General features: G+C 38.1%; 1 protein-coding gene across 6 annotated transcripts in view; it reads left to right on the plus strand.

Moving 5' to 3' along the window:
- The window catches only part of LOC131032468 (psbP domain-containing protein 5, chloroplastic), a 168,414-nt gene that overhangs the window by 103,557 nt on the left and 47,837 nt on the right, over positions 1 to 17,020 (plus strand). For all 6 annotated transcript variants that reach the window (XM_057963465.2, XM_057963473.2, XM_057963447.2 and 3 more), the window contains exon 10: positions 14,257 to 14,306. In XM_057963465.2, coding sequence (XP_057819448.2) covers positions 14,257 to 14,306 — 50 coding nt within the window. The remainder of the gene's footprint in view (positions 1 to 14,256; positions 14,307 to 17,020) is intronic.

Genomic DNA, 17,020 nt, shown 5'->3' on the forward strand with positions numbered 1-17,020 from the left:
TTCTTGATCATACAAATTGCTGTGTAATCGACCTGCATGCTTTCACATAAACAATTTCTTCTTGATCATACAAATTGTTGTGTAATCGAACGGCATGATTTCTTTGTCTTGGGCTCCAATAAAGTTGACTAGAAACAGTATATCTTTGTCAATAATATTCTGCCTTCAAGGAATTCTCCTTCCTTTATCATCTATATAATTGTTGTTTTTCTTAACGAAAGCTTATTATGAGTTGCTATACATTCATCCCCACATATTCTTATCTCATCGCTGCTTATTATGATCATATAAACTCTCACTTTCATAATCATTCTTTGGGCAATGACATTGGCTAAATACATGTCTTGGTAAAACTGGAACAAAGTTATCAAAGATGTGATGAGATATTAAGATATTAATAAAACTGGGTGAGCTTCTTGAGAGGTTGGGTGCTTTTGTTTTAGTTAAAAAGAAAACAGAAGTTAGTGGAAATTATTCTTCCAGTGCAAGAAATCATGAGGGCAGCAAGAACAAATTAAGAAGATGAAATATTTACTTTTCTTGCAAAGGGCTGTGGGACCCTAATCACCAATGCTCAGGTAAAATAGTAAAGTTGCTAGAAGGAGAATTGGAAAAGAGAAATAGACAGATTGTCTTATTACCAATCCAAACATCTCAGTTGAGAAGTGTACTAATGATAGCTTGCTGAAAATTCCAGTATTCTTATGCCATCATTTCAGGAGGTTCAGGAAGAGGAAATTGTTTTTGTAAGTCCTGATGCTTTTTAAATTAAGGATGAAGCTAATTCTTCAGCTGCTTATACCAGTAAATAAGTACATTGGTGTTGAGGAGATTGACGAATCAGTTGTTGTTGCAAGTGAGGGATATATGAGTCTCTATATTGGCAACTTAAGATTATTTTGAATAAACCTTGTGAAGAGATGGATTCCATTAATGAATCTATGTTTTCTGAATGTTATGTCAAATTGTGAATGTTTATGAACTATTGTAAATCAACCAACATACAAACTTGCAAACTGAAACTTCACACTTACAATCACGCAAACTGTTTGACAAAATTACTAAGAAAAAAGTGAAAAATGTGAGCAAAAATTTATAAGGGATCTTATAGCAAGGTTGAGAAGTGGTTGATGTAATGAATGCGTGCTTCTTTAATGCAAATGGGACACCGTTTAATGTTGCTTGCCCAACTTTCTAGTGAAAGATGATCCAGGCTATCAATAATGGACCAGCTAGGTATAAACCAGCTTCGCACAACTCTAATTGATAAAGAAAAATTTTGACTAGAGCAACAAACTACACCAATGAAAAAAATGTGGGATACATAGGATGCAGTATTGTGATGAATAGGTGGACAGGTGCTAGAAATTGTCAACTACTTAATATCATGGTAACATGTAGCAAGGGCCCTAGATTTTGAAGGCCCTAGATTGTTTAGGGCAAGAGAAAAGTGCTGAGTTTCTTCATAACCAGCTATATGATGATATTGAGGAGGTGGGGGCATCATATATAGTCCAAGTTGTTACTAATGCTGCCCATGTTTGTAAAGCAGCAAGCATGTTGGTGAAAAAAAAGTACAAGTATATATTTTGGACACCATGTTGTGTGCATTCGCTGAATAATGCACTCAAAGATATTGGCAAGTTCTAATAGATTTTAAATCTCATAGACAAGGGCAGAAAAATGCAGATGTTCATTTGTAAATATCACCACACAAACCATTTATCGAAAATTTGCTAAGGTGGAATTTCTCAAACCTATTGATACAAGGTTTGCTTCGTATTCTATTTTTCTTGACTGTCTTTCTGAAGTCAAAGTTACTTTGTGTTCCATAGTAGTTAGTGATGCATGGACAACTTGGGGCCAATTTACATCAAATACTGCAATTGAGGTGAGAGGTATGGTCCTTGATGACCGTTTTTGGGCTAATGTTAATTTTGTTGTGGACTTTTATAAGCCCATATGTGAGGTAATCAAATTTGCAGATTTATACAAGTCATGTTTGGGAGAAGTTTATGAAGAAATAGATTTCATGTGTGAAAGAGTCAAGAAAATAACATATGCAGAAGATTTTTTTGTATATCATTTGATAAAGGAAATGTTACATAGAAGATGGAACAAACTCAACACACCCTTTCATTGTGCTACCTATGCCTTAAACTTTAAATGGTATGATATATAGGTGACTAATAAAAGGGCTCCATTGGAGCATAGATAGGTAATGTGCTGGCAATTGACACTCATTGGATTCATTTTGTTGTCATTGATGGCAACAAGATATGATGGAAGTCATAAACCGGCACTAGGAAGCATATACTGGCTTTGGAGCATTCAGGCCTACACCGGCACCGACATCAATACTTCTTTGGAAGATGACATCAAGGAGGGTTTACTTTAATCATTTTGTAATTAATATTGTCAAGGCCGACATTTTTGTAAATGTATTGTAAGCTGACATAAGGCATATCATTTTGTAATAGGTATATAGGTCAGTCTGCTAGGTTATTTTTGAAATGAGAAATAGAAGATATGATATATGTGGATATAGGAGAATATAGCAGAACTGTATGATGCGAAATATATGTATGGAGGTCATTTTGTATGCGAATGCTATATCATGCAATGATCTGTAGATAGCTTGGAAAACATTCTTGGAGGGGAAGAGATACCGGTAGCAGTTCAGAGTTTATGAACCGGTACAGAGCAGAACCAGAACCGGAACTCTATTTGGCATAGCAGATGCATTCTTGAGTTCATTTTCAGTAATTTACTTTGGCAGAAAGCTTGTAGTTAGTGAGGCTCTTTAGTGATGAGCAGTATGCTCTAGGCAGTATGCGTTCCTGCAAGTTCAGGCCCCTATTATATGTAAAATTTTTCATATGGCCAGTGAACTGATATTGTGAGTCACAAATCCCACCGTGGTTTTTCCTCATTGAGGTTTTCCACGTATAAACTTTGTGTGTTATGGTGTTCATTTATGTGGATGGTTTATTTGCTTTTTGTTATATGCTTATTTGTTTACGGGTATATATATGCATGGTCTAGAAAGTTAAAAACTGTTCATTCCGGCAGAACACTGATTCACCCCCCCCTCTCAGTGTTCTTGGATCCCAACAATTGGTATCAGAGCCTGGTACCTCAGGAGAAGTTTAACAGCTTGAGGAAGATCCTGAAACCGGAATTTTTGAACATGGCTATGGAGAAGCAACTTGAGATGGCTCTTGAGGATTATGATGCTGAAAGGATGAAGAACTTGAAATTGCAAGAAGAATTGAATTCTGCAAATGAATTCATTCTTATCCTGCAAGAAAGGTTATCATCTGCTCAAGCCAAGAGAAAAGAACTTTTGCAACAATCGGATGATGAGGAGAAAAATGCTCTTAAGGAACAATGTTAGAAACTAAGTCAAGCTAACATGCTCACGAAGAATGAAATGCAAGATCTGACTATGAGGTTATCAAAAGATATTGAGGATAGAAAGAAGAAGGAAGATAATCTTGTTATATCTCTGAAGAACAAATTTGATGAATGTGGCAGATTGACTCATGAAAATAATTTGTTGAGAACTGATTTGGCACACTCCCGGAACAATGAACAAGAACTTGAAAGACAAGTAACCACTTTGAGAGATGATCTGACTATTGCAAGTGAGTATAAAGAAAAGTTTAGGATCAGTGCTGCACAGTTGGATGACTTATTGAAAAGACAAAGACAGATTGATGATTCTAGAGGACTTGGATTTGTACAACTTGAAAGCTCCGGTACTGCAAATGAAGATCAGACAAACGACATGCAAAACTCATCAGAACAGAGGAAACCGCTAAGGCAATCTAATGCTTATAAATTCAATGGTAGCTGTTTTGTTTGCAATAAATTTGGGCATATGGCTAAACAATGTAGAAATAAGGCAAATCAAAACTGCAATTCTTTTCCCTGTCAATGCACAAACTGCAAGAAATATGGTCATAGATCAGAAGATTGCAGAAATGAATGTTAAATGTTATGCATGTGGAAAGTTTGGACATTTTGCTAATCATTGTAGGTCAAGAAATGATACCGGATATGTCAAAGCAATTCAGAAGAACAATGTTACATGTTATGCATGCAAGAAAATAGGTCATAATGCTAAGTATTGCAGAAGCAAGACTCAACCGATTAATAATGATAAAGATAATGAGAAAGGAAAGCAGAAGGTAGATGAAATACAATAAGATCACACCAAGAGATGGGTTAGAAAATCTGAAGAACCAAGTGGAGATGGATCTATACCGGTAACTCCATCGGTAGAACAGAGTATTCCTCCACCGGCAAGAAATTCCACCAGAAACTGAGGCATAAGCCTTAGGTGTTGGCAAAGTCATTGCTAAATTTTTCATATTACCCCGGAAGAGATCTAAGAAGATTTGGAGAATTGTGTTCATCATCGATGAAGGTTCACCCGACACATAACTGTGAAACTGATATCCGTAAGGTTGTTGGTGAAGCATTTATTACAGAAAATTAGGGTTTTATTCGCTGATAAAAGAGGGTAAGTGAATTCATTTTCACTCATCGAGCATTCAAGCATTCAGAGCGAAGTAAAGGCGAGTCAAGAGCGAGGAGAAGCATTGTGAAAGGCTTTCGAGCAGTTATCAATCTTCCATCGGCATTTACTTTCAGGTTTTTTTCCAACATGGCATCTGGATCTTCAGCTCCTACTTTTATTGCAAATCCCACCATTGTCGAAGTCAAGGATAGGTTAAGGCCAGTATTTAAGGAGGTTCTCGAAATTGCTAAAAAGGAAGACTCTGCGGGAGCATTCTCTAGGGTTCTTGACAACGTAATGTATGTTGAAGATGCGAGGGCATACATTCACTGCACCCTTGAGGATTTGGGCACTGAAGACATCAAAACCATGTATCAATCTGTGATACTGTGAGACTCCGAAACCATCAAACCGGAATTCAAAGCAATTGAGGATCTAGGGTTACCCGGTATTCTGTACATACCGGAATTCAAGGATGAGGTGATCAGATACGTTCTGAGCAGGGTTCACAACAAATTGATTTGGCTAGATAGGCCTTACATGATCATGAAGGAGGCAATTCAAGTTGTCACCGGCTTACCCAGGGTCAGACAAGAACTTGGTAAGAAAATTTCCAACTCGGAGGTTGAAACTCACTGGTGCTACACCTGATAGCAGATCAATGAGGATAAGCACAATCACCGACATGGATATAAAGTTTCCAAGCATGATCATAGGTTACAAGGTAACTCAATCCAACCGATTGAATTCTGTTGCTAGTTCATGCATTCATGTTGCATATCAGATGCTGAGGAATAATGTGAAATATGATTTATGTGAGTGGATGAGGAGTGAGTTGACGTTAAACCTTGGAAAGATCAAAGGAATCAAGAAAGGCTCCTTTAGATATGGAAACTTGATTGTTTGTTTATTGCTTTACTTCCTAAATGAGCTACCTGGTATAGGGAAGAAGCATTGGGCTCATGACATACTGGTAGGTATGCAGATCAAGGAAGCTATCACCGGTGTTGGTACCGACAGAGATGAGAAACTTTGGGGGTATTTTAAGACTTTTCAAGAAAACATGAGGAAAAGGGAGAGAATTTCAAAGAACATTGTGGAGAAGTATTCCACTGATATCTGTTTCATGGTAAAAACTGATGAAACTCTTATGGAAGCAGTTGAACCTAGGCAAATCTGGGTTACTGAGCTTGGATATGAGGTGGCTGATAGCATTTTTGAACTCTATGCAAAGATGTTGTTAGATGCCCCATTAGATGATAAGACAAAACATTTTGGTACAACAGGAGAGAAGGCTCTTGAAGTGAAAACCAGTTTTAACAGGAAGAGAAGATAGAAGAAAACAGAAAAGATGTCTGCATATGTACAAGATGTGCTTTATAAGATAGACACTTAGCTGGGCTCTAAATCAAAACAGGCTGCTAAACCGATAGAGGTTGGTATTGTAGAAGTGAAGAAGCCACAAGTCCACATTTCCCCTATCACTTCTGATTCTGATCCTAAGGATAATGAACTTGTGGCTTTTAGAAGGGTACAAAGGAAGAATGTGGTAAAACCACCGGTAGACCAGAAGAAGGCAGAGCCTAGGAGGAAACTTGTTAGAAAGGTAAGTAAGCCTACCGCACCTCCACCACCGGCAAGGAAGCCTATGCAGAAGAGGAAACTAGTCACACTGGCAACCACAAGCAAAAAGCAGAAAGGTGATGATACTGGAACCGGTAAGACCACAATGACCTGTGCTGAGCTTATTGATGAAATTAAAAAAGATGGAATATTGAAAAATATATCTAAGTATTATGAAGATTTAGAAGAGAATGAGCAAAGTGAATTAGAAGAGGCTAGTTTGTTGTATATGGACATCTATAAGAAAGCCTTAATTGAAATTTTGAAGGAGATACCTTTATCCTTGTATAATAAACTTGAAGCTAGGAGACTTGACGCTGTCAAGAGAAATAGGGAGATCAAAGAAGTTGCACTTTTGGAATTGTGTGATACTATAAATAATGAGGAAATGAAAAGATGTACTGACATTGTAAATATGACTATCTTTAGTAGTAAATCCCGACAGATAAGCCTTATGATGGGGAGAGTAAATGAGGTGGTAAATGAGACAAGTAAGGGATGGACCAAATTCTTTCAGAAAAACCTAGACTTTCTCACATCTTAAGAAGAATTTGCAAGGGCAACATCTTCCACCATTCCTGACAAATCAAAAGGGAAAGGTATTTTGGGCAGTTCAACTCCAGTTTTGACACAACCGACAGTAACTATAGATACTCAAACACAATCGACAACTAAGGAGAGTATACAGTCTGTACCAGCACAAACCAATTTTGAGCAAGGCAATATACAGGACACTGGAAATTCTGTGGATAATACTCCACCGACAGTAACCGACACTGCACCAAGTGGCGAAGCTACTGGTGCAATAGAGGTTGAGATGGACAAGGTAAAAGCCATTGAGTCCATGTCGGCAGGTAAAACTGATTCCTTGGCAAAGGTTTTGGCAATTGACACTTCTCAGGTTGAGAAGAAACCAGTCTTTGAGATGAGTCCAACTGAATTAATGATGATGGCTACTCAGAAATTACGGAAGGAAGATACTGTAGATAAAGGATTAATTGGTAAATCAGTCTCTGTATTGCACAGATTATTACCTGACTGTCAGATTGAAGATGGAGCAAGCCCTTCCGGTAAGCTCAAGACTCTAACAGAGCACATATCAAACAATTTTCAATCTCTGAGGCAAATAGCAGATCGACAGGCTTTGGACAATTTCACAGCAGCAAAAAGAACAACTTTTGATCAGCTTATAGAGACAGGGAAGAAGAAAAATGAGGATAAACTTGTCCCTATTGAGGTTTGTTTAAAACAATGTACAAATATCTACAAAGTGTGTTGTAACATAGAAAGTCTTACAACTAATGTAGATAGCAGATTGAAGGAGTTATAAAATTGCTAACTCTTTTGATGGATTGACTACACTAACCACATTTGTTGATGGACAAATTTTGTCCTTGGAGAACCAAATTTTTGCTTTTGAGAAAGAGAGATAAAATCATGAGGATAGCAAGAAATCTAAGAGGATTGGTAAGTCCTAGACTAGATTCATTGGGTGTTCACAAGAAAGAGTGCATGGATATGATAGCTAAACCCACACCGACAGATATCCAAGAGAAAGAAACACTTGCCCACTTACTAAGTGAACTTGCATCTATTTCTGATACCTTTAAATACAACTGGGATACATATCTTCAGTTATTGCAGAAGGCATACCCGGAAATCCTGAAGATGACAAACCTCCAGTGAAACTAACACCGGTCTTTGGCATTAATGTCAAAGGGGGAGTATGTTCATATGCGAAAAATATCTGGGAACACATTTCAGATGGAGTATATAGCTCAGGGGGAGCATATCGACAGGGAATCCATTTTTCACATGAGTGTTGCCATCAATGCGAAAGGGGGAGATTGTTGGCAATTGACACTCATTGGATTCATTTTGTTGTCATTGATGGCAACAAGATATGATGGAAGTCATAAATCGACATTAGGAAGCATATACCGACAGATCCGGACTTTGGAGCATTCAGGCCTACACTGGCATTGGCATCGACATCAGCATCAATACTTCTTTGGAAGCCGACATCAAGGAGGATTTACTTTAGTCATTTTGTAATTAATATTGTCAAGGCCGACATTTTTGTAAATGTATTGTAAGCCGACATAAGGCATATCATTTTGTAATAGGTATATAGGTCAGTCTGCTAGGTTATTTTTGAAATGAGAAATAGAAGATATGATATATGTGGATATAGGAGAATATAGCAGAACTGTATGATGCAAAATATATATATGGAGGTCATTTTGTATGCAAATGCTATATCATGCAATGATCTGTAGATAGCTTGGAAAGCATTCTTGGAGGGGAAGAGATATTGGTAGCAGTTTAGAGTTTATGAACCAGTACAGAGAAGAACCGGAACCGGAACTTTATTTGGCATAGTAGATGCATTCTTGAGTTCATTTTCAGTAATTTACTTTGGCAGAAAGCTTGTAGTGAGGCTCTTTAGTGATGAGCAGTATGCTCTAGGCAGTGTGCCTTCCTGCAAGGGCAGGCCCCTATTATATGCAATAACTTTTCATATGGCCAGTGAACTGATATTGTGGGTCACAAATCCCACTGTGGTTTTTCCTCATTGAGGTTTTCCACGTATAAACTTTGTGTGTTATGGTGTTCATTTATGTGGATGGTTTATTTGCTTCTTGTTATATGCTTATTTGTTTACCGGTATATATATGCATGGTCTAAAAAGTTAAAAACTGTTCATTCCGGCAGAACACTGATTCACCCCCCCCTCTCAGTGTTCTTGGATCCCAACATAATGAAGGGATTTTGGGCTGCAATAATAAAGATCTATGGCTGAAGTGAGGATGCTTTAACTATGAGGAATCAATGGAATAAGTTTTCACGTGGGGATGGTGATTTTTTTTTCCATAATAGCTTTATAGGATATATAAGCAAAGAAAGATCCTATAGAGTGGAGGTGAAACCCCTAAATGGCAATCATTTGCAATAAGATTGCTCTAACAAGTAGCTAGCTCTTCATCTTATGAGAGAAATTGGAGTACTTATGGTTTTATTAATTCAATAAAAAGGAACTTATTAGGGTTAAAGAAAGTAGAGAACCTGGTGTACGTTCATATCTCACTTCATTGTCTCTCTCGTATAGATCCTGGGTAGGAGGGTTCTTCAACAAAATGGGACCAAATTTCACCAAATGGAGAAGTTGCAGACATGGTGGATGAAATGGTTGTAGCAAATGGCCTAGTAATTTACCCCCAATTCCACTACCAACAAAGGAACTTGAGTTTGAGAGTGATGAGTATTTGGAGAGCATCATAGCTAAGGAGTTTGATATGGATGATCAGGTGTAGAAGTGTAGACGATAGATTTTTTATTTTGGTTTTTTGTTTGCATATCAGTCTATCAATCTATCAAGATTTGTGAATTTCAATATGTAACCTTATCTAATATCAAATACGCAATGTGAATTGTTAACTCTTTGATTTTTTGACACGATGACATTTGTCATTTGTGTACTTAAACTTTAAAGTTTGTTCTTGTTTTGAAAGTTCAATGTCATGATATTTTTTATAAATTATTAAATTATATTTAAAAAAAATGATCCTTAAGTACCCCCGTCTCCTATTTTGAAAAATAGTCGTAGCAATACTGATACCAGTCTCTCGTACCAATACTAGTAATGCTCTCTTGGCAACCTTGCTTATTACTTCATTACACTTAAGCTAAACTTAGGAGTTATTTTCGATTGTTAGATCAAGCTAATTATAGGTCATGCTGTCTAATTACATAGGATGAGGACACTTGTCATACCTTATTTAATCCTCACCTAGGGTTTAGATCTAAGGTTTTTATCTTTATGGTATATAAGCATTTGTGAAGAGCACACATTGGTGAATCAAGATAGGTAATATTTCCAATTAATTTAGGATTGGACAATCATAACAGTATTAATAGTGATAACAAGCTCATGTACAACTTGAGTTGGCCTAGTGGTGGAGAACTTGTGCCCTTGAAATAGAGATCACAAGTTCAAATCCGACAAGGGGGTAGGGTATGTACACCTTATCGGCTTTGGCCCATTACCAATAAAAAAAAAAAAAAATAGTTATAACAAGCTCATAATATCCATGCAATTGAGTGAACACAGATTTATGTGGAAACCCTTTTAGTAGAAAACCATGGTGATGGACTACTTGGATCTACAGTTCGAATCTAGCCTCACAAAAATAATGTAGAGATCTTAAAATTTTTGTGGGCACCAATCCATTGGAGAGACCAATCCCCACTTACAGAATTTGCAGGCACTAACCCATTGGAGACAGCAATCCCCATAATTGAGCACCATGTTAGCAAGAGATACCAATCTCTTCTTTTTGAGAATTACTTCTTCAATGGATGATGACCATTTTGGTTTGCTCCAACAATCAGCTCATTTGAATGATATCAAATTTCATTTCATATTGTGCACTTCAATCTTCTTCACAAACATCTACTTGCATAAAAAATAGATCTGTTTTGCTTTGCTCTACATTAATTTTGCTCTGCTCTCAAAATGATAGAACATTTTTGTTCCAAGCACCCACCGTGACTCTAAAAAGCTTCTCCTTTAACATTTTTGTTCCAAGCACCCACCGTGACTCTAAAAAGCTTCTCCTTTATATTCCCCTTTCGGGGGTCAAAATTCAAATGCAATAAACACATAGGTTGGCCACCCTTTTCAAAAATATGACCATTACAAGGTCGGCCAAACACGTTATCCTTTTTTTTGCCTTAAAGAAAATTCGAACTTGATACATACAAGTTGTCTAATTGAGGGTCAGGGGTTACCCATACTTCATGCCAAAAAGAAGAGAAAACCTTCAATCACCAACCGCTAAAGACGAGGAGAGCATTTAATTGACTTGTAAGTCTTGCCTATTGGCTCATTGGGGGTCGGAGTTCTCCTTTACCTCATGCCAAAATAGATAGTCATTGCTTAGAAAGAAAGGTAAAATATTAATAGCCGATGGGGAGAAAAGACTTAACAAAAATTGCAATGAAAACACATGCATCAGGTGTTGGAGGTCGGCGATGCATGTTGCCACATTCCAAAAATGTCAAACTTGATTACCAAAATGCTCAAGCAGCAACGATTGAAGACCAAATCAGTGGTTGGGGGTTGGACATTCACCATATCACATACCAATCTTGAAATCTGCAAGTGTTAAACGCAAAGTTTTAACGTCAAAGAGGAGTAGGTACATTTTGGAGGTCGGGAGTCGGCTCTACCACATACCTTCTACCAACAAAACATTTAACACTGAACTCTTGAGGGTTGAAGCCCAATTCACTCTTTGAGTTTGACATCTATGATTGCAATTTCAACAATCTTATTCTTCCTTAATCAAAACAACTGTTGACATCAACATATCAATGGTAATCACACTAAACAACCTTAGACATCAATACATTAACAATTAACAATCTTTGACATCAATGATAACATTTTCAGCAATTCATTCATTCATTGCAATCTATCCAAGTTTATTCAATCAATCAATACAAGCATATCAATCATGTTTTCTTGGATCAATCTCTCTCTCAAGGTTGCATAGCATTCAAGTATGCCTTTTTCATTTCAGATGTGATAGGCGTTTAGGTTGCAGGTGATTTCTCGGAGCTTTGGGGTTCATAATCAACTCAAATAGGATCGTATATTAAGTTTTTCTTCATCATGGATACTCCTAATTGAATTTGAGAAGCGTTTAGGCTTACCACTTGTACATTTGAAGGACAAAGATCCAAGTAGCAGGAGTGGGAACGGCTGAAGTTCAGTCCAACTTATTTTCCTTTTTATTATGGTGACAAGGGCTACTCCTGTGGAGCAATTCCTTTTCCTCTCTTCATCTTGATTAGATTTCTTTTTCTTTTGAGATTGTAATGTCCCTACTTTCTAGGACATCATCTAGATGCATAGTTTCACTTGTTAGCCATCTCCGTAGGCAAATTCACAGTGTAGGGGATGATTGGTTAGCCAAAGGGGATTTATACTTAGTCAAATTATTGTTTTGGTGAGCTTTATAATGCAACTTTATAATATAAAGTTCTAAAGTCACTTTTTCTAAAATAGAAGAAGTTAATTTAAAAGTTGTTTAATGAGGACTTTATAAAATACCACCTTGCACGCTCCCCTAGGTGATAATGTCATTTAAAAAAGTGGTCAAAACTTAATGATGGGCTGACCCTCACGCCGGGCGAACTTTTGGAGGGAGAAAAGATTCCTTGGAATCTTTCTTTGATGATTTTGGAGAGTTTGATTAGGGTTGGAAAGCATAAAAATGCTGTATGTGGCTTTTTGGTTATTATGTTTTGATGAATATTGGAGAATTCTCTACCTTCAGCAGGTCTGCAGCATTTTGGCAGAGTTTTGGAGCAGATTTGAAGACGAAAACCTTCAAATTGCAGGTGTAGGATGATAACCCTTTCACCTATGAGCATATTGATCTTCATTGGAGGCTCTTATTAGGTCATTGGGACCAAATTTCAAGAGCAAATCTGAGTATAGCAGCAGCACAGGGGTTTGAATTTCAGATCAGAGCAGTAAAGTTACCATCTCCAGCAAGATTTTTCATTCTCCAAGCTAGTCGTACATTTCCCAGCATGACCGTACCATTTCAGCTTACCTGGGGCTTTCAATAAAATAAAATAAGGGGTTTTGCAGCAGTATTTTTGTTCAAATTTCATTGTTAGCAACAAATAGGAAGAAGTCAATGGTTATTTTGGAGAAATAAGGTCATATGTGATCAGCATATTCAATTATGTAGGTAAATTCTTCATTCCTGGAAGGGTTCACCTGACAAAAAATCAGGATTCCATCTGGGTTTGCTTCTTTCTTCTTCAATTGTTTTTGGTAATTCATTCTAGAGTCAATAAAGTCTTTTGGAGCTGATTCCACACTCTGGGAGCTCCTACATCAGCATGTATTGAATTTAAGTCAAATAAAGAAGCTCAACTAGGCAAGCTCAGGACTCCTGGTATGCAAATTTGCACCTTGAGCAAAATAAATTGTCATTCTTTGTCAAATTGCATTGCTGTAGCAAAAATCAGAGTTCTGATTTTTAATTTTCAGAATAGTTTAGTTTTCTATTTGTATTGTTTCTATGGTGCATCATTCAAAAACTCTCAAAAAACCATTAAAACTCAAATTATCAAAAACTCCAAAAAACAATATCGCTGGTCAAAGAATTCAGTCAAACAAACCAATCAGCTGGTGCAAATTCCTAGTCGGCATATTTCAGAGATCCTATTCAAATAACTGTTAGATTCATATATACCTCAACTTGTTCATGCTACTCCATCAAAGATTTGCAGTTTTCTTCTCTTAGTTCCAGGGTATAATTTAAGAAATGATCTACTGAAAATTCTATAAAAGCTTGGGGAATCCACTACAAAGAAGAATAATATCGTAGGATTTTTTATTGTGTTGGAAAACAAATTTAAGAGTGGACAGCAATATTCTTTTCTCGTACCATTTTTTTTGGAACTCTGATTTTTTCTATTAATATATAAATTTGATGTTAATTCAGTGTACTTTTTTTATCAATATAAATTTTAAACAAAGATGTTGAAATGGGGCAAGCATAGGAAGTAAAAAATAGCCTCTAATAAATTGTGGAGATAAAGGCTGAACTTTTTATATACATTAACGCAATATCTTTTCATCTTTGGGTTTCCTACAAGAGCTTGATATGCATGTTGGACTCATTGGTCTAAGTTGCTGAAGCTGCTGATTTGTAATCATTTTTTGCTACATAAAGCACTTAAAAAACACTTCTGACCATTTATAGTATTTTACAACTGTGTTTTGTATTTACATTCTTTTCAGAAAGATTGCTGCAATTATTATAATTTCTCTCATAACTAGGGTTAATTTAGTCTATACTAGTTTGGATCATTTATTACCCATCACTATATGCAATAAATAAAATTTACCGCATGGAAAGCAAATCATATAACCGTTACAATGATAGTGCATGTAATGTAATGTTATCATTTAGTTGGAAGTTGAACTGCATGTTGAATGTTGAAATTTTTAAGCATGTCATTTGGATTGATTTATATCACTATGCTGTGTCACAAAGCAAATTGTGGTATTTGGGCTGCAGGATACTTATATTCACTGAATGCTTCTGCACTTAATTCAAGCTGGAATATGGTGAGTTTGGATTCAAATTTTATTCCTTACAATTTTTTCTAAATATTGGCTGTTTACATTGGAGATGAGGATCTATCATGCTGTACAGAAGGTTAAATTTGAAGCTCTGAAACATCATAAAGCTGCTAAGAATATGATTGAGAACAAAATATAGAATTCTTTCTTGCTTTTGTCATTTGATACAATCATCCATTTTCTCTCCTTTGCTCCTCTATATGCATTATTTTGCTTGTGATTCTAGTAGTGATAAAAGTTAAAAATATCATATGTGTCAGGGCATAACAAAAGTTAGACCTGTCAAACTTCAGTTGATCTTGATGTTTTGGATTTGTGATTAACTTATGGCTTGCAAAATATTGTCATTTAGTTATTTTACTTTTAATAGAATATAAAGAGTTCTACTATGGATAACTATGGTGTAGTGTCCTAAATTATGCTTAGCGCATTTATGACACGCATTGTGCGCAATGCATTTATGATAAGGTCCATGATCAAGATTTCACTACTTTGACATCATGGAATTAAAAGACAAATTGTCCCCAATCACCCTAAAAGCCCATTTGGGGCTGTGTTGGTCTGGACATTAACGCGACACTTAGACATCTGCACGCTGCACAAATGTTCAATAGATTCCCGAATCCAAAATTGCATATTGTGGAGCACAAAAATGGAATCGGGTGACTAAGACCTATGTTTAGTCCTTATGGTGACGTTGGTAAACTCACAGATAAACAGAGATCCCACACGTACCAACAATTCATGTAACAGAACATTAATATATATCAAAGCATAAATAACAATAACAGAACAGCCATGACAGAATAATGATATCTTTATTGAATTCTCAAATATACCAGTACAATACCATCCTTGCCCAGGTTCCATTCATACCATATATAGACCCGACGGTTGGCCAAGTGACCAACTGTCACTAACTACCAACTACCCCATAGGAACCTTTTGGCAACTCAAACATAACCAAACATAAACACCCGACCCCACTATAAACTAACATGTGTTATTGACCCCTAACATCAGCCCCCCCAAAAAGTAGTCGTCTTCCAGACGACCAAGACAACAGGAGCAGGAATAACAAACAAAAGACTAAGATTGAGAAGGGGGAGGAGGCGTCCCTGGCGTGGTTGAAGATGAAGGTTGTTTCCCTGTGTGGAGTCTGAGGTTCTTCTCTACTATCAGCTGCCGCTCTCGTGCCTTCTTGACCATGTGTGCGGCCTCCAATAGTTTTTTGTCCTTCTGCTCCATTTGTAGGGTAAGCTCAGCCACCTGTGCTGCCAGTTGCTGTACCTCCTTCTGCATGCTGCAACGGGCCTCATAAGTAGTCACCTTCGTTTTTAGCTCAATCCTCAGGTTCTTCTCCACTGCAGCTAACTTTGCACGCTTCTCCCCTTCCTTCTCCAGTTTTGCTGCGTACAGCCGTTGGGCCTGCTGCTCTATCTGACACTGTCGCATCTTTAGGTAGACATTTCGGAAGGATCCTTCCATACTGCTCAAGGTGGCGCCCAAGGTGCCCACTCCCTCCACCAGTCGCATGTGCATCCACTCTTGTACCATTTCCGACATACTGCTGTCTGGCCACCCTTGCTGCTCAAAGTGGCATGTAAACTCGTCCGCACATCCGGAAGTCATGAAGTGGCATGTAAACTCGTCCGCACATCCGGAAGTCATGAAGTGGCACAGCTTCTCAGCATCAGCTGAGTTGCCGGCATCCATCTGTCCAGTCAACTGTTCCATTCCGCGTGCTATATCTGAAATCCCTTGTAGCTCCCCAAAGAACCGCTGGAGCGAGCCTGCTGGATTGCTAGGGTCTGGCGGAGTGAGGTGAAGACCTGCCAGTAGTCCTCTAGACTCGCTCTCCTCAACATCGATGATCTTCGGGCCATGTCCACCACTTCCAATTGCTCTGTTATGTTCTGTTGCAGACATTCTCTCCTCCTGATTTGTGATAAGGGTGGTCCTATGTTGTGTCTCGCTCCATCCAACTACCATGGCGTGTGGTGAAGGCAAGGTGGGAGGGTGAGGTGTGAGTGCAAACTGCCCCAGCCACCCGTCCAAAGATGCATCTATATCCTCGTCTGTCAGTGTGTCTAGTACCGCCAACTCCTCCAGACCATCTCTTCCTGTCATCGGTACATCCCCAAACTCATCTCCCCCTGCTGGTACCGTACTAGTACCTGTTGTAGTAGTATATGCCGTACCAGTATCCGACGTACTAGTACCCGTCGTACCAGTAGCTATCTCCTGTATGATTGCTTCTTGTACTGCTGTCTTCACAACTTCCTTTGGTACGACTGTCTGTTGAGCTACTCCATCTGGGCTATGCTGTATGACCTCCTCTGCCACCCTACGGTCTGCCATTCTCCTGCCGCCTAGGTCACTACTTGTACGGTCAAGCCCACTGGTACGCTGTGCTGTTGGTACAACTTGTGACTCAAGTACAACTAGACTGAACAGTGGTAGTGATACCCGTCGTTGTGCCAGTGGTTCTCCTTCATCAATTCTCCTGAACAACACCCCTACTGGTCTTACGTCGCCTACGAGGCTGGCCACTGTAAGTGCTTCCTGTGGTACCAAGTGTGCTGAAGGGGACAATTTGGGGGGTGTAAATTTCACCTGCGTGCTTTTCCACTGTGCTCGCAGCCCTCCATGCTGCTCTTCCTCCTCCTCCCCTTCCTGTTGCTGTGATTCCGCTTCCC

This window comes from Cryptomeria japonica, chromosome 3 (genome assembly GCF_030272615.1).
Source record: "Cryptomeria japonica chromosome 3, Sugi_1.0, whole genome shotgun sequence".
In the NCBI taxonomy this organism is placed as follows: Eukaryota; Viridiplantae; Streptophyta; class Pinopsida; order Cupressales; family Cupressaceae; genus Cryptomeria; species Cryptomeria japonica.